At 29.9% G+C, this 24350-nt stretch overlaps 1 protein-coding gene across 1 annotated transcript in view; it reads left to right on the top strand.

Annotated features, from left to right (window-relative positions):
• LOC123290652 (peroxidase) overlaps window positions 1–19453 on the top strand; it is a 154941-nt gene extending 135488 nt beyond the window's left edge. Inside the window, exons 3-14 of the mRNA XM_044870911.1 lie at window positions 2142–2218; window positions 9693–9783; window positions 11335–11526; window positions 12698–12894; window positions 12954–13127; window positions 13577–13655; window positions 13774–13919; window positions 14879–15120; window positions 15180–15312; window positions 16335–16665; window positions 17574–17852; window positions 18965–19453. Coding sequence (XP_044726846.1) covers window positions 2142–2218; window positions 9693–9783; window positions 11335–11526; window positions 12698–12894; window positions 12954–13127; window positions 13577–13655; window positions 13774–13919; window positions 14879–15120; window positions 15180–15312; window positions 16335–16665; window positions 17574–17852; window positions 18965–19103 — 2080 coding nt within the window. The 3' untranslated portion in view covers window positions 19104–19453. The remainder of the gene's footprint in view (window positions 1–2141; window positions 2219–9692; window positions 9784–11334; window positions 11527–12697; window positions 12895–12953; window positions 13128–13576; window positions 13656–13773; window positions 13920–14878; window positions 15121–15179; window positions 15313–16334; window positions 16666–17573; window positions 17853–18964) is intronic.
• Window positions 19454–24350: the final 4897 nt, after the last annotated feature.

The following is a 24350-nucleotide window of genomic DNA, read 5'->3' as shown; positions in this document are numbered from 1 at the left end:
CTCTTCTTGATAGCAAACTTTATTCAAATGGGACTGAAATTGCTAGATAAGGTATAAATATATATATATATATATATATATATATATATATATATATATATATTAACGATGGTCATTTTTGACGTCTATTAGGTAGGATCGATGAACATTTGCAGAAATTTTGTCAAAATTTCGTTATCAGTACAAAAGCAATAGCTCCATTTACTTCGGCAATTCACTAGTAAATTTTACAATAAATAGTTAACTTCATCTATATTCCATACTTAAAATCCTTTATCTCCATAGGCTAAAAATTTGAAAGGTTTCAGCTACCAAAAACTCCACATTTAACGCCCATGTATTGATATTACTGAAAAGGTTAATATGAGTGGTTTTGTTTGAAAAACAGTGTCACCACACCAAATTTTATCAAAAGAGTGCTATCTGTTCTAAAGCTATGGTTTTTACTAGGGCAAGTTCAACTAATTCGACTTATTTTGAACTAAATTATATGTGGTAGAGCATTGTAAAGATCTTTTAGAAACTATTTTTCTGTATTACTCCAAAGAAAATAGTCATGTTTAGATCACTACCATTGAATTGGGACTATAGTCAATCTCTACGCAAGTTATCTCTAACAAATTAGCAAGCTACTCAAGATGAATTTGTCAGGCATTATATCCCACGGTGGTATGATTCAAAACAGGTCTTGGATTAAAAATAATGAAAATATATTATTAGTAGCACTGCTTTTAAGTCCACAATTGTAAGTTTGAGAAACCAAGGTCACGAACCTTCTTGATTATATATCCTAATTTCTAATCATTTGAGGCTGGTAAGAGTTTACTTTCAAGAAAACAAAAATACATTCAGCAAAGAGAAATACACTCACTTATTACGTAATTGTAAATTAAAAAGGAAGACATTAAGTGAAATATTTAATTAGTTTTTTATGTAAACAATTTTTTATTTTTTTGTATTTAAAGTTTAATGAGCCAATTAATGTAACTAATTTTTTTTTTATTAGTTAATATTTTCATTCAAACGCAAATTTTTATATATGAAATTTAGTAACTAATTATAAAAAATTTGTATGTAGCTAAAGTTCTAAAAAGTATGTAGTCTTTTTTTATGTAGGTACTTTGATTGCGACACACAAATATACGGCATACAAACTGTCAATCATTCGAGGAATAAAATTTAAATTGAAGAATAGAGAAATGCAGCTTCGTAAATGATCTTTAAAATAACTGAAATAAGCCGTAATGCATTTTTTTCAATGTATCCTCTTCAGTACTCACAATAAAAATATTTAGCTAAATAAAAAAAAAAAAAAAGTTATGTCATTATAATTAAATATATGCATTAAATTTTTTTTGTATATTTTGTGTATTTCTTTTTCCGACTTTATTCAGGCTAGCCTCACTAAAAATTAATCAGAATGGCACATTTAAGGCTTCATTCAGTCAAATAGATCCGACCCGGATGAATTCAAATCAGGATTTTCTTATTAAGATCATACTCAGGCCGTCCTGATCAAATTCGGAAAAGAATAATCTAGTTAAGGCTCCAATACAACTACATGACCAGGGCCGGGTAAAACCATGTAAGGTTTTTCTTATTCCGACTTTACTCAGGGTAGCCTGACTAAAAATTGATCAGAATTGCACATTTAAGGCTTCATTCAGTCAAATAGATCCGGCCCGGATGAATTCAAATCAAGATCTTCTTACTAGGATTCCACCATAGTTATTTTAATCCGATCTGACTGAAAATTCTTAATTACTTTTTATTCATCCGGCCCTGATCCGTCTTAAATCCAATTTTCCATGTAGGAACTGCCGTATTGCCACCGGACCCGGCCCGGGTCAACTTCCGGCCTGCCTGATTTGAATTTCTACTCGGGAATTTATCTTGTTACTCTCATTCTTCGTTTCTCAAATTTTTTATTTAGAATGTAGTACCTACATGACCGAGCTTTGCTCGTTATTTATTTTTAATGAAATCTAGCATTTCGATGCGATTTATTGGTTATGTGATCATTCGAAATTTTAGGTTAACAATAACCAAACAAATTTACACCCTTATATTTTAAATTTATTAATTTTATAAATAAACCAAATGTTGTTGACATCTAGTGATTATTAAAAATTTTGTTTCAGGCCTTATCATACCGGTCAAACTTGTATCACATATGATGCAATAAATGCAGCTTACATCGATGCCAGAAAACGTATTGGTAAGTTTAAATAACTTAGCTAAAATACAATTTGAAAATGTTAAGTGGATTATCACTTATTAAGGTAGTACTTGCACCAAAGCAAGTTTAGACTTATGGTTGCACTTATATTTGTTCCTTATTTTCAAATTTGATGATGATTTTGTTATTACTTCATGAATGTAGACGAAAAATAAGATTACAATTTTTTGAAATCTGTCTTGGTTTTCGAAATATCGAAAGCAAAATAATTCAACCAAATTTTCAATATTTTGTAAATTACCCCAGATACCGAAAAATTTTTTAATACTTTCTCTTATCTTATATTGTCAAGTTAAAACATAATTCACCATCTAAATTGAAAAAAACATATTATTTTAAATTTGTGGGTTTATCTTTAATTTAAATCGTTGTCCACCGATCTTCGAAACCTACGAAAAAATATCATCCATAAAATCAATGTTAAATATGCCTACTTTTGAAGTCAATTATTATATAACCACTCTTAAAATTTTCAGAATTGAATTAGGCTTAGTAAGACTTCATATAAAAAAGCATGCCTTTTATCCAAAATTACCCTGGCGCTCGTACATCCTTATTAAAATACTTCTTGAACTGCTGTTCAAAATAATAAAAGACCTTATACAAAAGCAATGTAAGAACATAGCGCAATTGACCTGATATTATTTTTATAATCAAATCTATGCGTTTCCAAACAAACTTTTTGTATTATTACACTGAAAAATAATGACAAGAACAGTAGCAGGAGAAGACAGTTCTTGCAGTAGTTTGGCTAAGAACATACTTGATTATCATTTCGGTTATAAGCGCCACCCTTAAGTTTTTATGGTGATTACAATTTCTTATATAACAAATAGTATCCACTATTGCTCTCAATCTCTTTTGAAACGTTTGGATTATGTTTAAAATTTATTATTTGCGTGCAACTCCAAAGTTGAATGCCATACGTCCACACATGAGAACCTGTTTATAAATTAACCGGCTCAGTGGTCGTGCGATCTAAATCGTCTTTAGAACGTTCGGTTACAGACTCGGAGGTTGCGGACTCGAATCCATCCACAGGCAGTGTGAGCAATTATAATTAATCTCTTGGATAAGAACGAAGTAATCGACTATATTGATGTAGTTTAAATAAAAACGGAGGTAAAACCCCATTATTGTTATTATTGTTATATATTAATATTTTGTTCTCAAGTGACAATTGTGATTTTCACCCCCAACAACCAATGCAGTTTTTTCTATACTTTATATTCAGTTATTCCTTATTCTATTTTATGCGCTCTTTCTGAAGCTTAACGTGTAAAATCATATACAAATACTTCACAGTATTTGCATAAGGCATCCGCTGTCCACTGATGTTCACTCCTATCGTTTCACACGGTTTCAAAATTATCATGAAAGTATTTTCCTTCGTTGAGTTTTGTTCTCCATTTCTGTGTCCATTCGCTAACAATATCAATGGATTTTGTAACTTTTCAGCTGCCATTACCGTTTTGTCGCCACTGTACTCAATCTGACAGATCTCTTCTAAACTAGAAAATAATATTTTATTGAGCATATCTACGATCGAAAATATGATTATCGAAATTACAACCCAAAGAAGTCTTCAAGGAAAAACCGTGGGTGGTGTTCTAATCCCAAATCATATTTGATCGTCCCAACATCAAATACAAACTCAACTCGGCAAGTATTGATTTTATAGAAATGGAAAAGTTTACCTCTTCTTTATTGTGTTCAGCTTCATTTTTGTTGGCATTTTCTTTGACGACTTCGACTATTAGGTACGATTGTTTGGTTATTCAACGAAACTGAATTCGACGGTTTCGCGTTTGTCCCAAAATTAAAAATCACCTACTCAGTCGTTTACTTCGATGTTCTGCACGGAAGATACAATAAACAAATGAATACACAAGGTTTTCGCCTTAGATCTGGCACTGTTCCAGCTGGTAATTACGTCACATAAATGGCAACGCATCACTCACTTATTATAAATAATAGCTTATTCATTAATTTGACGCACAACATATTCATTTAATAATTATATAAGTTAATAAGATTGCATGCAGTATTTTTATTTTTATTTAAATAAATGAAAATGAAATTTGTTTACATTTCAAAGCCGGAAGTACAAGTAGAAGTTAATATTAAATAAAACTTATACTCATCTCTTGTTGTTTGATGTTGACTTTCTGATTGAAAGTTATTGTTTTTACTTCGAAAAACGAAATCAAAAATTTTAAGTTTTCATATTTTGAGATGTTAACAGTGATAAACTTAAAAATTATAACAACAAAAAATACGTATGTACGCTGGTTGTGTTGAAGTCAAAATTAGCCATTTCCGTCAGAAATTTAAAGATTTAAAGCCCAAAACATATAAATCACTAGAATAAATTAATTGCACAAATAGATTAAAAACATGAATTCGCATTGATAATATATGTTTTTAAAGACAAAAATATATTAAAAAAACTTCAATAATCTTATAGAAAAATTAAAGGAAGTTAAATTAATATATTCATGTTATGTTCATGGAAGATTTGTTCTCTTATCGGATTGAGGTCAACTTAGACTTTTCCTTACTGTTTTTTTCTTTCATTTGCCGCATTTAATCCTGATACTACTTTTCTGAGTCAAGATATTCAATTTATTTATAAGTTGTTTATTTTCTGAGCGATGAGGGGGGGGGGGTGCAGGATGTCAAAATTTTGTTTGGGAAAGTTGTTAGTTCTTATTAATATTTATGCTCATTCGGAGTGGGAAGTTCAAAAAGTCACATACAGTCGCAAATCTCTTAAAACAAATTAGTTAATTTGTTGAAACAATTGCAAAATACATGTGATATAATAACAAAAAAAGTCTGTATTCTATGAACAAAACACAATATTTTGACCGAAATAAAATATCTATAGGACGATATACGAAAAAAAATCAGCTAATCACTTTTCAGCTATCCATTAGATAATAAACTTTAGTACTTTTTGCTAAAAATAAAGTCGCTGGTCCGGCCGGCAAAGAAGCTTATCCAGCACGGTTTGCTTACAATATTCGTGCAGATTGTAGATCATTTAATTCACTGTTATTAAGTTTACAGAAAGTGAAAGACATCAGTGTTTAATTATTCTAATTACTGTCCATCATTATTATATGTTTAAAATAAATAAGCGCGTATTTTTAGCCTCAAGATAAATGATGTATTCATTTGTTTGAATGATGTCAATGACAATAATTTATTGATTTAGAATAACTCTTGCCCTTACCGGGGTCTGTTTCGTTCAACGATTCCAACTTTTTCGAACATAATTTTCTAAATTATGGAAGATTTATTATTATGTAATACTTTTATGTAAGTATTACGCCAGTCAAATACTACATTATAATGTCAAAAAATAACAACAAACTTAATACATACTTGAAATTTCGTAACTGCCTTCCTTTTGGCGAGTCTACCAAACTTCTGTCTATGATAGTTATTGAAATAAATACCACGATACTCGAAATAAAATTGTATATTAAGAAATTCTATATAAAAAATACAATTAAAAAACATACAACAGACTTACATGTCGCTAAATATCGATATTTCGATTGCAACGCAATCATCGTCAGTAGCTAAATTTATTCATATAACACATTACAAACATTTTACACAAAATTAAAAAATTCAAAATAAATATGCAAAACATTACCCACAATTATCAAAAAATTGCCATCAAGTTCATAAACATTTCATTCTCTCTACGACTTTTTGGACGAGTCTACCAAACTACTCTCAAAAACTATGTGATTTTCACACATAGAGCAAGAGAGACATGTGTTTTACTTTCGAACAGGTACGTGACTTTTCTGTGCGGAAAATAAAGATTGAAGGTTACTCTAACAAATGCTGGGACATCAGCCTGGCAATCGGGGACCGTAGGCCTGGACGGAGACCCAAAAATGCAAAATAAAAAATTTTTTTGCAACCAAAAAATACTTGGATGATGTTTTGTCAGAATGTTAACAGAGATGTTAAAAACAATTTGCCAAAACATCAGCCAGGTAACCGGGGACCATAGGTCTGAGTGGATAGTCGAACATGCAAATAAAAGTTTTTTGCAACGGGCAGGTACGAGGCTGAAGCTTTGCAGCCGGAGGGTAATTTAAAGCTGCTATTTTGAAATATAATGTGTTCCAAGGTAACACAAGTTTTTCTTGCTTGCAAAACGTAATTTCACAAGCCCCTAAAGGTTCCAAATAACATTCCAAAAAAGCAACTTTTCATCCCCTTCCTGCTGCTATTTGTACTAATTTAAAAAATTTTTCGAAATATTTTCTAGAAAACTTTTTTTTTGTTTTTTTCAAAAAATCTCTAGTCTCACTGAAGCTAGCAACAAATTTACATTACTATCTTTTATATTTTGGAGAAAATGGTTTCCCTCACGAGAAATCAATTATGCTTACGAAAAATTGTTTCAAACAAAAGTTGTTTATTTTTTAATAAGGAACAGTTTTTATATTTAATCTTTTGTTCTATCTCTAACGGTTTAACATAAGCAAAACTCGAAATTTTACCATTTCTGAAAATCATGTAAATGTTTCAAGCAAGCTTTAGACATACGGATCTGTGGGCTGGCTTCAATTGTTTCAAATTTAATATACTTTCAAAATGAAAGTAGCAACTAAAATGTGAAAATCTCATACTTTTTGAGAGTAATTTGGTAGACTCGCCAAAAGGAAGGCAGTCACGAAATTTCAAGTACGTATTAATCATTTTACAAAGTACTCTTTCTGGCCCACGGTCTATTATTTTTCACTGACAATAATTAAGTATATCTTCATTTATAAGACGAGAAGTTTATTATGGTTCTACCTTTACCGTTAAGAGCCTAAGTGGCCGAGCGGTCTAAGGCATTAGTCATAGACCGTTTGTTTACTTAGACTTAGGTTGCGGGCTCGAATCCAGGCAGCGGCAGTGTGAACAATTATGATTAATGGGGGCGGTAGAATTGATCACATTGTCGTCGCTTAGATAAGAACGTAGTAACCGACTCCACCCACATCAAAAGTAATTGTAAATATGTTTGTAATTAAATAAATAAAGATTAACAAATAATGATGTGGGTGGCCTCTGTTATAGGCGTATATGTCAGAGAAACGGAGGTTAAACCCCATTATTATATTAACAAGTATATACACATAGACAACTAATAAGATTTCCAATGTAAATAGACAACTGTGGTACCATTTAATTAACTTGTAAATTTGCATATCAAACTAATTTAGTTAACTTTTTAAAACTATGATTAAATTACAGTTCAAACCAGAAAACCGAAATATGTAGTTTAAAATTGCCCCGGAAATATTGTTTGTGGGAATAAATTATTAAAATTCCGGCAACACCTTAACATAAAAAATCTCCAGTGAAAAAAAAAAAATTGAATATTCTTACATAAATTCAATGCAATTTAGTTTATTATTTTATTAATCCATTAATAATAGTTTTTATAATAAACTGTTGTAATCAATTCGGGAAATCAAGTACCGCTCAACAAATTTCGTAGAAAAGTGGTGAAGAAAACAAAAGTTCTTAAATTAATATTTATTTAGAGAATCTGTTTTAAAAATAGTAATTATATGTCTAGAATATTAGGAGAGCATCTGTAAAAACTAACATGTTTTATTAATAAACTTATTATTTAAATTTTTTGTCTAGCGTGTTTTTCCTTAAGCGGTACATTCTTAGACCGTGAGTATATTTTGCGTCAAACCTTGACATAATAAGCTTGCAAATGAGGAATGAATCATGAAATTTTATAAAAGAATAAGGAAGATAAGGGTAGGGCAGAAATAAACTGCCTCGAGTAATAATATACGGGGTGTTCCAAACCACCCGTCCAGGCTGATTATTCTGAATAGTTTTCAAAAAAAATTGAAACGAAAAAACACGTATCAAATATTTTTTGAAACTCTATCTAACCATACCAAAAACACCCTCCACCCTCAACCCCTGTTAGGGGTAGGGGGTGTAACTTGAAAAAATCAAATGGAAACCCCTATTTTTTTCTGCAGATTTGGATTCTTCAGAAGAAAAGACAAACATTTTGTCTAAGAAATTTTTCCCGATTTTCGGTAGATCACGCTACAATCGACAAAAATCGTTCTTTTAGATTTGGCATTAGAATTGCAGTTCAAGTGAAGGCGAGAAAAGTTTTTTGAGTCGAGAATAGTTATTTTCAATTTTGTTTTTGTTTTTTTGAAGAAAAGACTATTCTGTTTTTGTTTTTCATATTTTATTATGATTTAGAAAAATTATTTTTTTTAAAATGTTTTTTTTTATTTTGGAAAGTCTGAAAAAAAATTAAATCTAAAATGATTCATATCTAATTCTTTCTAAGAGCTTTATTTAGCATCCTCCCAATTGTCTAGTGGTTTACCTCAATTACCGCAATTCGACATTTTCGCTTCTCTTTTATTTTCGTTGAATTTCTAACTTTTGTGTTGCTTTTGTTTTGTTTTTGTTTTGGTTCTGTGTGTTTGTGTTTTTATTTTTTTTTTTACTTTTTCGTTTTGATTTTTGTCATTGAACGGCGCAATTCTTATGCCAAATCTAAAAGAACGATTTTTGTCGATTGTAGCGCGATCTACCGAAAATCGGGAAAAATTTCTTAGACAAAATGTTTGTCTTTTCTTCTGAAGAATCCAAATCTGCAGAAAAAAATAGGAGTTTCCATTTGATTTTTTCAAGTTACACCCCCTACCCCTAACAGGGGTTGAGGGTGGAGGGTGTTTTTGGTATGGTTAGATAGAGTTTCAAAAAATATTTGATACGTGTTTTTTCGATTCAATTTTTTTTAAAAACTATTCAGAATAATCAGCCTGGACGGGTGGTTTGGAACACCCAGTATAAGATGCCCCTGGAATAGTTCCCTTCAACATTCTTTTTTCACAAATTATGTCTTTTATAATATTGTAAAACAATGCATTTGGGGGCACGATTCCCTGAGCCTGAAAATATAAATTTAATCTAGATAATTTTGTGCTCTACAATTTCAAAGGAAACTGTTTTTTTACACTTATTTATCATCCATTTTTTCCGAAAAAAAACATAAAAATCTTCCTGTGTTTACGTTTGTAGCTAAAACTGCATTGAATTAAGAATTTTTGCAATAAACAGTTGTGTAAGTCCTTTGCAAAAACTTTTTTCTACTGATTGCAATGGTTTATGCAAATTAGAAATATGTAAATTTCAATTTTTATCAAATTTCACACATCCGTTTAAAAAAACAGAATAATTCAAGGTCTATCAATACAGTAAACTGCATTTAATATAAACAAATATTAATTTGGAAACTATTCATTTTGAATAATTAAATTAATTATACATTTGTAAAAATAATAAAGTCCTTGAATATTACTACAAATTTTTTTTTTTTAATTCTAAAATTAAATATTTTTTTTTTTAAATTCTAAAAATAAATATTTTTTATTTACAGATATAGCTCAACAAAAAGGAGAATGGAAACCTGAAGAAGTTGCAACAGTTGGGGAACTATTATTAGACATTTCTATTCAATTGGCAAGAACGTAAGAATTTTGAATACATTTATCTGTAGTGTAACTAGTGAGTTCGAAAAAACTTCGGAATTTCGAAATAATACAGTAATCTTGTCGTTTGAAAGTACGGGGTAGTCTGCATCAAATCCCGTAGTTTCGATTTTTTACGGACTTGTTTATGATGTTGGTCTAATGAATAATCCAAGTTTGTGACCTCGAGCGTTGAACGCAACTTTGACAAAAATCGAAAAATTCGTGAAAATTTTTAATTTTTACGATTACAACCCCAAAGGGCTAGTTTTAAATAAATCTTTTTCAGAACGTTTTTAAACTAGACTTAATTTTCTACAATATAAGATGAGAATGGACTCTGTAGACCCAATACTTCCGAAATAAAGACTTTCAAAATTTATGCACGTAACTTTATACATTAGAACTAACGTCAAATCCGGTAGTTCTGACTTTTAGCAAACTTGTTTAAGATGCCCCAATGAATAATCCAAGTTTGTGATCTTGAGCGTCGAACGCAACTTAGTCAAAAACTTGGATTTTCGATTTTTGATAAGGTTGCGTTCGTTGCTCGAAGTCAAAAACTTGGATAATCCATTGGCAACAACTTAAATAAGTCAGCTAAAAATTAGAATTACTGTAATGATAATTTCTTTCAGACTTTTATCATTTGTAATTTCCAAATGTTTGCCCCAATTTCCTAGATCACTTTTCTGTATTTTATTAATAAGTATTTCGACTACCAAGTAGTCATCATCACTAATTCATACTGATGAAGACTACTTGGTAGTCGAAATACATATTTATAAAATACAAAAAACTGATCTAGGAAATTGGGCAAAAAATCGAAATTTATAATCAAATTAGTAGAAAATAACTTTCATAAGAAATAAATCGTACAGTAATTTTGTTGAAGTTTTCCGAGAGAAAAGGCACTTTGTGAAGCGCGTTAAAATTTAATAAATATTGCAGGTTAAACATTTTTTTACTTTTAAAGCGATAGCGAAAAGGGGGATTAAATTTTTTTCTGGAAATTGAAAGTTAAGATTCCTATCATAAAAACTACTATTCAAATTTTGTTAAAAAAGTTCGTTACATTACTTTTGTCGTCGTTATTTAACAACCTTTAAAGGTAGAAAAATGCAGACTGAATTCAAACGTAGAAACTGGAGGGATTAAAAGTGGGCAACAGTTAGATCTGTTTTCAAAATTTTTTTATCTCAAAGACTATGAGTTTGTCTAAAACATTTTAATCGATTTTAATCAGTTTGAAGCAAATTTACATTTTCCATGTTAATAAAATGATCTTACCTTAGTTTTACTCAATCAAGTCAATGTTTACGGATTATGGATGCTTATATTTTATTTTATTTTATGGGCCATTACTAAAATTCGCAAAAATTGTTCACTTAATAAACGTTTGTTCTAAAGGTATTAAACAAACAGAATTTCTTCACAAATTTCTTCTTTAAAAACATTTTTTTGAAGTTTTACTCTATTTTTCGAAGATTTACTGTTGCGTGGAAAAAAATTAATAATAATAATTTTAATATAAGCTATTATTATTTATAGATATGGCTTAAGTTATGAAGAAATTGAAAAAGGCTTACCATTAATTGATACAAGTAAAACATTAATTGCTGAAGCATGCCCACCAGTGTTTACAAATGTAGAATGCCGACCAGGCAAATATCGACGATTTGATGGATTATGTACGAATTTAGAACAACCTACGTGGGGTGCAGCCAATCAACCATTCCAAAGGTAAATTTTTTATTTTATTTTCGTTTTTTAAATATTTATAAGGATGTCTGCAAGATTGTGTTAAGCTTAGTATATTTCTATGTAGCAGGTAGTATACAGAGTGTTTCAAATGTATGGCTATAGATTAAAAGTAGAATAGCTTTTCAGGAGTGGAATATATCGAAAAATGACCTGTAAGTTTATGAGGATATTGTGAGGCATAATACTACGGATAATAGAGAATTTTTTCTGGCACTAAATTACAGGGATTTTTTTTATAGGTTCAGTAACACGTACTGAATTTAAATGCATAAAATTCTTACAAACTTGGAGGCCTATATCTCCGTAACCATCCACTTTACACATGATGAAATAATATTTTTGTATCTCTTACTAATACTGACAACTCCTAGAATGTAACTAACGCAGAGAGATCGTTTTCTATTAAACTTAGCCTACTACAAATTGACAAATATGGCCTATTCTGAATATTTTCCCTAACATCAGAGAAGATGGTTCAAGATATTAGAAAAAAAAAACTATTTGAAAAAGGTGCTTAGAATATTTTTTTATCCCCACATACAGATTTTCATAATAAAATTCCCCTTTAAATTTTTTCATATTTTGGTCTACAGTCAACATTATTACAAGTTAAAAATATTATTGAAATACTTGAATACATAACACTATTAAACTATCCATTTGTCCAGTTTTTACATGTCATAGCACACTTGCTATAAAATTAAAAAATAAACTTGTATAACTAGTGTGCTATGGAATGTAAAAACTGGACAAATTGATAATTTAATAGGTTATGTATTCAAATATTTTAATAAACTTGTAATAATTATGAGTGTGGATAAAAATAATGAACAAATTTAAAATGCGAAATAAAAATCGGTATATGGGTACAAAAAATTATTCTAATAATTTTTTTCGATATATCCAACCATCTCTGACGCTAGACAAAATATTAAGAATCAGCCCTATTTGGCAATTTGTAGTAGGCTGAGGCTATGTGGAAATTTGTATATTAGGGCCTCAACATATTAGCTGGCATTCCTCGCGTAAATGTCCGCTAATATGTGGAGCCCCTAAGATACTAAACATAAATTATTTAAACAATAAGCGCTTTTATTTGTCATCTTCACTTATTTTCATAAAGAGTGACAAAAATATTTTTATTTTTTAGATTACTGAGTCCATTATTCGCAGATGGTATAAGTGCACCTCGTATTAGTGTTACTGGAAATGATTTACCACTATCAAGAGTTGTATCTCGAACAATGCACCCTGATGAAGGTTACCATGATCACGCTGGTACCGTTATGATAATCGCTTGGGGACAATTCATGGATCATGATTATACATTAACAGGAACTCCATTAGGTGAGAGAATATTTGAAATGCAATAAAATTCAATTCAATTTAATGACTTTTGTTTGTAGATCCAATCAATCGTAACGATCCAGAAGAATGTTGTCATCGTCCACCACATCTAAAGCATCCATACTGTAATGAAATTTACATACCAGATGATGATTACTTCTATAAATTATTCAACGTAAAATGTGTTGATTTTGTACGAGCGTTCCCTGGTGTTAGACCTGGATGTAAATTAGGTAAACACCAAACTAAATCCTTTCAAATTTGTTTTTAATTTTAATTTTAATCTTTTGTTTATAATATTTTTTTTTTTTAATTATAAACAAAGTATTAAAATTTTTTCAACTCTTTTGAAATCAAAAATCTAAAAATGATGCAAAAAGGCATATTTTCAGCGTTAAGTTAAAGTTATAAATAATGGAGATAGACTTCCGGAAGTGGTAATGTTTTATTGGAAATTTTCTCCTCGTTAAGAATCTTTTTTTAAAATTTCTTGAATATAAGTATAATATGAAATATTGGTGAAAAACGAAATACTTTTTTTTCATTTTTAATGGTTTATAACTTTTGCAATATTTCAAAGCATTACAAACTTGGGACTAAAATTAGTATACCGTGATATTAATTTCATATATACATGGTATAAAAATAAATTAGGTTTTTCTAACTATAATTTTTATTGTAGGTTCCCGTAATCCATTCAACACTTTAACTGGTGTTATAGACGCAAACACTGTTTATGGCGTAACAGAAAAATTCGCAAGGTAAATTTTGCTGATTTTTAATAATTTTTTATTTTAATTATTTCATACTATTTGGCATAATAATCAATTTTACACCTTTTTATAAGAAATTTGAATGAATTTTGTTTGAAAATTTCAGAAAATTACGTACTGGTTATGGTGGTTTATTACGTATGAATCCAGTCTTCAGTGAGTACGGATTAAAAGATCTACTTCCATTAAAACTTGATATCCCTGATGAAGGATGTACTCGTCCAAATCGTTCCATGTTCTGTTTTGAAGCTGGTAAGTTTTTTTTAGATCATTTATATTGACAAAAATAACGGAAATAAATTCTATCATTTGAAATAACACCTGTTAAGATTCGACGCACACTGGAATATTTTTATAAAATTTCTGGCAAAAATATAATTAAGAGATTTTCATGCTCAAAATTGATTCAAAAGACTATGTAGATGCAAAAGTACCTTTAATTTGACATTCATTTAAAAAAATCTGTCAAGTTAAATAAGGATCGCATTCACATGAACAATTTGTTCAAATTCTCTTTTGTGTAAAATTTTAAGAATTATTTGTACTTTAATTTTCAACTTTGATGGTGAATTTTGTTATAACTTCATGAATGTAGAAAAAATAAGAAAACAATTTTTCGATTTGTACCTTGTAATAATTCACTATTAAAATTGAAAATATAAAATTTTTTTTAAATTTGTGTCCCCACCAACGTGCTCATACATCCTTAATTATTCGGGCAAAACGGTTTTTTTTTTCAATTATTTATAAAGGTTTTAACTTTAATTTAATTTTTTTTCTTAATTTCCACTACTTTTAGAGAAATCTATGAAAACATATCATCCATCTAATCTGTTGTTTTTCCCATAAGACCAATGTTAAATATGCCTACTTTTAAAGTCATTTATTTATTTAAATAATCGAGCAACCCCCCTCCTTTCCCAATAAAGTTTTCAGAAAATTGATTTAGACTTTTCCAACTACATATAAAAAATCCTTTTGTCCAAAATTGCCTTGGTGCTCGTACATCCTTAAATAGTCTAAAATTGTGTAATATTGACCGTTTCCCCTGTCAAATGCGAAAAAAGTGAGCATGTTTTTGGGTTAGCTTCAATAGGTGTCATTTTGTTTACCACTATATTCTGCATCGAATCCCAAGCAGTTATTTTTTATTTACTTCCTTGAATAAAAGGATTTTTATCTAATATATGAATTCATTAATTTTTTTTAAGGTGAAATTCGAGTAAATGAACAATTAGTATTAACATGCATGCACACACTGTTGGCTCGGGAACATAACCGTTTAGCAACTGGACTTGCACAAGTAAATCCACATTGGGATGATGAAACTTTATTCCAAGAAGCAAGGAGAATAAATATTGCTATTGTACAACATATTACATACAATGAATTCTTACCAATATTATTGGGTAAAGACATTATGCAAAAATTCGGTTTAATATTGGAGAAAGAGGTAAGAAGTGAGTCATTTAAAATTTATTTGTATGTTACCAACTACTTTTTTTTTTATAGGGATATTGGGATGGTTATGATCCAACAGTAAATCCAGATGTAATTGATGCTTTTGCAGCTGCTGCATACCGATTTGGACATTCGTTGTTACCAACTGTCGTTGAACGATGGAGCAAAGCTCACAAATTTATTGGTAATGATGCATATTATTTAATTTTTATATTATACAAATTGTTGAATAAATCAACCGGATTTTGATAAAGAATTCAATAAATTTTTGAAAATGGCTAATTTTTTTAAAAATAGATTTCTTTTGTTGTAAAAACTACAGAAAAGGAGTTTTCTGGCTCCGGAACAATTCGCGTGAACTTTTGCACGCGATTTTATCTCAACATTGTTTTCTTTGGTGACGTTTTCTTTTATATCTTTGTTTCTATTGATCGGATATAGACGAATAAAAAACAAAATGATTATTCGTAATTTCTGCATCGAGCTTGTCAGTTATCGAACCCTTAACACAGCAAAATAACTTCAAAATCTCAAGAAAACCGCTGTAATATCATATTTTCAACTTTCTCTGATAACTTTTCGAAAAATGAAGGAATTGAACCGTCAAAATTTTTTTAGAGTTTGGCGGTTATAACCCTAAAGGTCTAGCTTTTAATAATATCTTTTAGGGACATTTTTAAAGTAGACTAAATTTGCTACAATATGAGACTATAATAAATGTCTCTGTAGACCCAATAGTTTCCGAGATATTACTTTCGAACTTCGCAATTTTTGCAATATTCTGTCGTTCTGAATTAACCCCAATTCTGCGTACTTCTTCGTAAACTGAAGAAAAGCCGAAATTTCCATTCAAAATTCATTTAAAACGACAGAATATTGCAAAAAATAGCGAAGTTCGAAAAAAAATGATAAATTTGGAAAGGCTTTATCTCGGAAACTATTGGGTCTACAGAGACAATTCTAGTCTCACATTGTAGCAAATTTAGTGAAAATGAACATAACCCAGTCCATTTTCGAATAAATTTGGTATTCCTCATATCTCCTTAATTACTGATTTTTAGGCAAAAGCAATACTTGCATTTTCGACTTTGTGTTAATTGATTCCAATCGTCATGGATGACAGCATTTATCAATATTAGTCCCTGGGCATTTAATAGTTTTTAATGTAATTTATTTGTTTTTTAATCTTTATTTGTATTGTTACAGCCTCAAAACGTCTCTCAGACTTAATTCGTCGACCTTACGATTTATATCGTGCAGGAGTAATTGATGAATACTTTATGGGCCTTATGAACCAAGTGGCACAAGCTATGGACGATTCAATTACACAAGAAGTCACAAACCATTTATTCAAAAAAGTTGGTGCTCGTTTCGGAATGGATTTAGTATCATTTAACATGCAACGTGGTCGTGAATTTGGTTTACCTGGTTACATGGAATATCGTAAATTCTGTGGTTTGCCAGCTGCCAATACATTTGAGGAATTATTTGGATCAATGCCTAATGAAACTGTCCGCAAATACTCAACAATATTTGAGTAAGTTCAGGCACGAAATTAAAAAAAAAAAACGAGAGGGGTCGTGGGACATCCGGTTGGAACTATGTTCTTATCGTATCTTCGTATTTTATACGTAGCGCTTACTTATTTACTCAGATTTGCTTTGATTTTTTTGCTGGTTTGAATGATTAATCATGTACATGTTCAATTTTGTAAGATCATTTTGTGCTTTTTTCTTTTGTCTATTTTTTAAAATATTCAGTGTGACTTTTAGTCGATATACACAATTCCAAAAAAATGAAAAATATACAACAAGATAAAAAATTTTTGGCAGGTTTAGTGTTATTAGTTTCTTGTAAATGGTTTCTTTTATTTTTTCTCTCACGATACTGTTTGCGTTTCTGTGTATTGGCAATTCAGAAAATTTAAAGTATTGATTTAAGAATTTAAATGCTTGCTTTATTGTTTAAAGGATTAGATATTAAAGCTACTTTAACTCTATACTTTATGAATTAATTGTAATATTAGATGAAAAAAGACTTAGTAGTCAACCCCAATATGTGCGTACATTACCTTCATTTGGCTTGATCAAGGTATTTATTATGACATAACTTAAAATTTCCTTGTTCTTACTTTAAATTATCTCTATTATGTTTAACTTCTTCTGATAACTCAGACCTTATTTTCTGAATGAAAAACGTCAGCTTTGGACAAAAAAAATATAAACTGACAGATTGTAAATTATTTTCAAAATATTCTCAAAATTCAATGGCAAGCTGCATCGATTAAAACAGTTTTTAGTTTCCTAGGTTCTACATCATCGTATTTAAATTGTTGCACATTTTTTGGTTTTTACCTCGCAACCAGCTAACAAATTATAACATGCGATAAGGAACATAGTTCCAACATTTGGAGGAATTTAAACTAAATTTTGTTTTTTCTTTTAGACATCCAAATGATGTAGATTTATGGTCAGGAGGTGTATCAGAACGAGCTGTACCTGGTAGTATGCTTGGGCCAACATTTGCTTGTATTATTGCAACACAATTCAGTTATTCAAGACGTGGTGATCGTTTCTGGTATGAATTACCAAATCAACCATCCTCATTCACACCAGAACAATTGCAAGAAGTTCGTAAAGCCAAAATGTCACGACTTATTTGTGATAATACCGATTTAATTGACACGATACAAGTATATCCAATGGTTTTACCAGATCACGAATTGTAAGTTAAATCAAAATAAAATTTTAATTAATTGTATTAAGAAAATGATACACACAAGCGCGCAAACCCAAACTGGATCAACGCAACAAGTGTCTAATCTAGTGCCCCAACAATCATTATGCTCGTATATGACATTTTTACAATATAATGAAAAATTTATTTTAAAATCAGCCATTAACAAATTTTTATTTAATCGCGACAAAAATTATTATTGCTATAATTTGTGTATCTATTAAAAAATGAAGGAAAAAAGTTCGATAACTCTCAAATTATTTTCCTTTGGAGAGGCAAAGTACGTTTTTTAAAATGGAACATCGGGGTTGATTGATGGCTCATTTGAAATAGTTTTCCAAGACAATACAACGGATTTTGAACAAATTCGCACCGATTCTTTTTCGCGGACTTACTATGATTTAAAAGTTTTCGTATTTAGAAGGTTGTGTTATATAAATCGTAAAAAAACCCAAGCACGCGCGCCAGAGGGTGTTTGAAGTAAATAAATAACGTGGAAATGACATTTGTCATCAAGAGCTCCATGGCTAGGGATTTCCTGTTGACCTACAGTGAAAACTTGCAAGTTCCCTGAATTTGTTCACCCAAAAATTGCTCAACTAGCTTTAAGAAGTTTTCACTTAAAGCGCGTTGAGCAATTTTGAGCGCGAAAAGTTAAAATCTGATGATTTGCCTGAACTGTACGAACTGTTGAAATTTTTCAAAAAAAAAAATCGTTTTTATCGAAAATATGAGGATTACTGCGCTTTTTCTTAAGATTTTGGGGTTATTTTGCTATGTTTAGGTGTATATTTAGGTGTTCAATATCAGACAAGATCGATGCGGAAATTCATAACAAACAATTCATATAAGCAGAAATATTAAAGAAAACGTCATAAAAGAAAAAAGAAAACAATGTAGAGATAAATTGTCCCAAAACCGCGTTTTTGCACCGGCGGAATGTTCCGGAACCGGGAAACTCTTGTTCCTTGTCTTTTTTTAAACGAAAGAAACCTATTTAAAAAAAAAAAACCAGCCTTCTCCCAAAATTTTCCAAATTGGTTATGAAAATCCAATAACAAATATACTTGAAATTTTTTAATGTATCATTTTTATTTCAGAAATCCACGTGTACCATGCCGCAGTGGAGTATTACCAAGTATTGATTTATCAAAATGGGCAGAATTTCCAACGAATTCGCATCAACAACCCTACATCAGTAACTTTGCTTACAGTCCGTTCCTTACAGGCAAAAAATAAAATTAGTAATTATTTATAGATATGAATATTCAATTAGTAGACGTTTAATGAAACATATGAACTGTATTAAATATTTGATCATTCTTTATAGCAATTTTAAGGGATTATTCAAAAATAAGCCTCATTCTAACTTTTAATTAAGAGGATATAACACCACAACCAGCTTCCTCTATTCAATACTTAATTGCCATATGTTAATTTGTTTACAAAATTGAGAATAGTAAATCGGGCTTATTTTGATTCTAGGTTTTAAATTCTTACTGAAATGGATAGGCCTTTAAGTCATTTCCAAATATTTATATTTTGTGTACTTGGTTGTATATTTTTTAATTTGAGGATAGAGACATCTACTAAGTTCAAAAAATTTTATATAGTACTTGTATGTCTGTTAAAAAAACGTCACACCCTTCATTATAATTCGAGGAATTATTAATGCGCAAAAATTGTCTAATCATCACAGTAAGTCAGTAAGTACACAAATTCATCTACCATATCTTTTTAATAAGCAGCTGCTTTCTTAACATAAGATGAAACAGATGTGAAAACGTGCCGTCAAGCTCTTAAAAATATTAATTTCAAGGAAATTTTTGAAAATAAATAAAGTTCGTGTTTGGAATTCTTACAAATCCATTTGATTATTATACTATTGCGATCCATCAAATGGGTGACATATATCTAATTGTAAGACATTTTAATAGAGCGCGTATTTGAGTAAAAAATTAAAATGATTATATTTACAAAACTTGCTATAAACCACCTACTTCGCTGGGCAACGTCAATTTTAAATACAAAGATTATTGTGCTATAACCTTCACTTCATTTGCCGTCATTTATTCTCCTTTTGTTTACAATCTCGTCGATTTTAATTTTTTTGGTGCGGAATTCTAGTTTTTTTTGAAAACAACCCATGTTGTTTGCTGATAATGAAGCTTTCTATACGGGAAATAATTTTTCAAATCGGTTAAGTACCTAGTTTTTCAGTTGATATATTATAATGTACCCACATAAACTTTCATCATCTTTTTCACCACCTTTAGAGTTAAATTTTTAAAAATTCTTCGTGAGTGCTCACCTAAAGGTGTCAACGATAAAATATTAAAAAAAGTTTTAGATTTTCGATTTATAGTCATTCCTAACATACTGCTTGTGAGAAGAATAATTACAATTCTCTTTTGTAAATATTATAAGCCACATGAAGTTAAAAAACCGTAGTAACATTGACATTTTATCAAACGCTAATCAGTATTCGTTTACAACTTGGAAACCATCTCGTTAACCATTTATAAAATATGAAGTAAGAAAAGTTTTTATGGCCGTTCTTATGTATAAAACAAAGAGGGGATGTGTACCGTGTGATGTGCGTGTAATCATATCAATTGATCTGTAGTTGTATATGTGTCTCATCACTTGTACATAACTTGAAGTTATACATATTTACGATACAGCGTGCATCATACAGAGTACTCATCCCCCTTTTGATTTTTTTACATAAGAACGTCCATAAAAACTCTTCTTACTTCATATATTATAAACGACTAACGGGATGGTTTCCAAGTGGCATTCCCCCTTTTCACCACCCTCGGGACATAAATATCCGTTCAAAAATCCGTTCTTAGAGTGGTGCATCTGCAAATAGATTTAGAGATCTCGTGATGAATCAGTGAGTCAGTAGTATTTCGTTTATATATATGCAAATAAGGCGCTTGAATATTGCAATATCAATTTAATTGAATTTTCCAAATAAAATATATCAACATTCATAATACAAAAATATACAAATATTTTGAGGATAGAAGTTTAACTAGCGATTACAATAAATATTTGCCAGAATAAGTAAGAAAATAAATAAGCGCTGTATTAGAAGATATTGTTTATATTTTCCTTTACTTTTTAAATTAGAGATTATATTTATATTTAGACAAAAGCTATTAACTGTGAACCCAGAAATTATAACAATTTTCACGCACAAAAATTACAAAAATGATTATCATGATTATCAATTGCTAAGCTTTAGAAAAATATAATATATATATATAATATTTTTTTCTAAATCCCTAGTCTTGAATGGCAATCTTCCAAGTTGCAATACAAACCAATAAATATCAACATCTAATTATGCAATTCAGCATCTCTTTCATCTTATGTACTTTCAATTTTAACATTTCACTAATATTATTTTACGAGTGAACCTACGAAAAATGGTTGCAAGTCTTTTTATTTAAAAAAGAACTAACCCTTTACCTCCCCTTCTCTTCAACCATTCTGCGAATACTCCTCTTTTTTTATCGATACATATAACGTTAATGAGCCTGTTCACAAAACTAATAAAAATAATCAGGGATGTACCCAAGGGGTGTCATTGCAGACCTAGGCGCAACAGAATTTGAAACGCAATATAAAAGTATGTTTTGTACGTAAAACAAGGACTCAATAATGAATCATATAAAAGGCGCAAATATATTTTTGTATTTCTGTCTCAAAGTCATTGCTTAACAATATTATAAATGCCATAATAGGAAAAAAATATTAGAGGGAATTCAAGAAAGGAACCTGCCTGCTTTACATTATAACTTTTATAATGAAAATGTATCGAAGATACTATGCGTGTATGTATAGTCAAAGGTGCACCATTAATCTTATCGATTGCATTTATTTTTTATCTCCCTTAAATTAATATTTCTCGGATAAATGCTGCCCCAAAGTTTAACACGATAATTAAATGTGATTTGTGATTTTTGTCGTGTATTAAAAAAAAAAAATTATAATAAAATATAAGAAGTATAAAATGTATGTGGCGCTGTTAATTGTTTAAAACAAATTTTTATAAACAAATGCAATTTTTTCGTATTTCCGGTTTGGCCTTTTAAATTTCGATTATGCAAGAATGATTATTAGATCCAAACTTATTGCAAAATAAAGGACCAATTTATAGGTATATTTATTATAATTAATTATACCAGTTATCGCACAATGTTTATTTGCTAATTTGAAACATTTATAACAAAATAATTGATACAGAACATTTATTCTCCATACATTACGTTACTATATTATTGTTAACGTAAATAAAAACAATTATCTTCAGTTCGTTTTTGCCTCAACGTATCCACCTTCGCGTTCCATACATGTAAATGTTCTTTCACAAAATTGCTTAAATACATTCCTACATACCTCAGGAATGATTTCTAGAATCCTTTCCCTTATTATCTGTTCTAAATGGTCTACATTTCTAAACGAGCATTAACATTGAAATAGAACTTTCTCAATTTGTAGAACTTTCTCACCCTGTATATTCGATGTCAAAACTGAATAAAACCTTATAATAAAAAAGTATTCCATATGTAGCCCACTTAGCTGGACACCTTGTATACATGGTATAAAAATATGGACAGGCTTATGTCTATCTTTTCCGTTCCTTATCGTATAAATAATTTTGGTGTGCAATCTTTCTCTTTTATTTCCTATATTTTTTAAAATGAATGATTCCTTATTAATATTTGTCACAAAAATCTAATTACAAGGCTTTCGTCTGAAAAATCTAGCAACCATGTTCATTTATTTAGAAACAAATATCGACCGAGATCGTGTTTTGTAAATATAAAATAATTAATTGATGAGGGGTGTTTTTCATAAAATTTGATTAGTTTATTTATGCTATTTAAATATTAATATAATAATTACTAACCAACAAAAATTGCCATATATCTCAAAAATAAATAATTTGTTAAGTTTGTTAAGTACCCTGCACACATAATATTATAACTAAGAATACATTATTAATGTTCAAACAAAATATTCAATACCTTTTTTTAGTCAAAAGGAAATATATTTTTTTATTTTTGTTTCTTAATGAATTTTTTTTAAATTAATTTTATTATTTATACGAATGTAAATATTTAAATAATATCTTTTGTAATATAAACATTTTTGTACGAAAAATATATTTTATTTCAATTTTATAATTAAGTCAGTGTTGTTTTATTTCTATCCATAGAATATTATACATAGAGAACGCAAGGTATCTACTAGCCTGTAAGTGGATGCGATGTGATGAATGAAAAAGAAAACTGTCAGTGAGTTCCGCCGTGTCCTTGTCATAATCATATGTACATATACACGATGTTCGATTTACATATTAGTCATAGGGCTTAGCAAAATGAAACTGCATTTACCCAGTGATACTAGGGACCAATATGAATGATTTCATACGAGGAAACACAAATTTCATCCACTTTAATTCAAGACGGCGAATCTTTTACCAAAATGGCGTCTGCATAATTAAAAAAATTTATAGAAGCATAACGGTTGCACCGATTTAAGTGATTGAGCTGTCAGTCAATTATAATTGATATCTCTAATCAAGAGAAAAACATACCATTTAAAAAAAAGATGGCGGCCGAATATTAAGAAAAGTGTGTAATTTTTCCATAATTTTTTCCATTCTAGTGAAAATAACAACTAAATATCCTATGATATGATCACATATTATTAAATAAAACCTGATAATATTAGCTACAAAATAAAAAAAATTGCTTGACAATCCGTCAAGTAGTTTTTGAACTATACGCATTACAAAAGAAGTGCCTGGTTTTGAAAGCCGTAATTGCACGTAATGTGATGCAATGTACATACTCCAGTTAACATCAATGAAAATGTTTGGGAAATTCGATAAAATTTCAACGTTAAATCGTTGCAAGATTGACAAAACATGCGGAGAGTTGGTTAGATAACATCACAAACAATAAAGTTGAAGGATTAAATTCCATAGGTAATAAAACGTTGGGAGAAAGGTGTATCAATTACAGTCGGCGCAATGCATTTAATTTAAGAGTATCCGTTGCTCCAATCCAGGCAGATACCCAAGAAATCGGAACAAAAATGTATCAATATATGGGTTTGGAAGTAGTATTTGAAATAAAAAAGTTAGAACAAAGTAAACAAGCACAGGTACAAACTGTAAAGTCCCGCAAAAATAAAGGCGGGTCATATCGGCGATTTTTTGGCGCTGATAAATCAAATGGAAAAGTTCAAGAAGTAGGCATGCCTTTGTTTGAATATCAGCGCAAAGAAGAAGAACATTTTAAAAAACTAAATGATCGCACAGTGTTTCGTTTAAATGGAGCTAGCGGGACAAAAGTCAAGACGCAATTTCAAAAAAATGATAAGAACATTATGTAAACAACTCTTTGTAGGTACCAAATTCGAAGATATCATTGGGGTAAACATCCCACCCACGAAGGTGGTTGT

Source organism: Chrysoperla carnea, chromosome 1 (genome assembly GCF_905475395.1).
Source record: "Chrysoperla carnea chromosome 1, inChrCarn1.1, whole genome shotgun sequence".
Classification (NCBI taxonomy): Eukaryota; Metazoa; Arthropoda; class Insecta; order Neuroptera; family Chrysopidae; genus Chrysoperla; species Chrysoperla carnea.
Note: the sequence above shows the minus strand (reverse complement) of the source record. Positions and strands in the feature narration are given on the sequence as shown.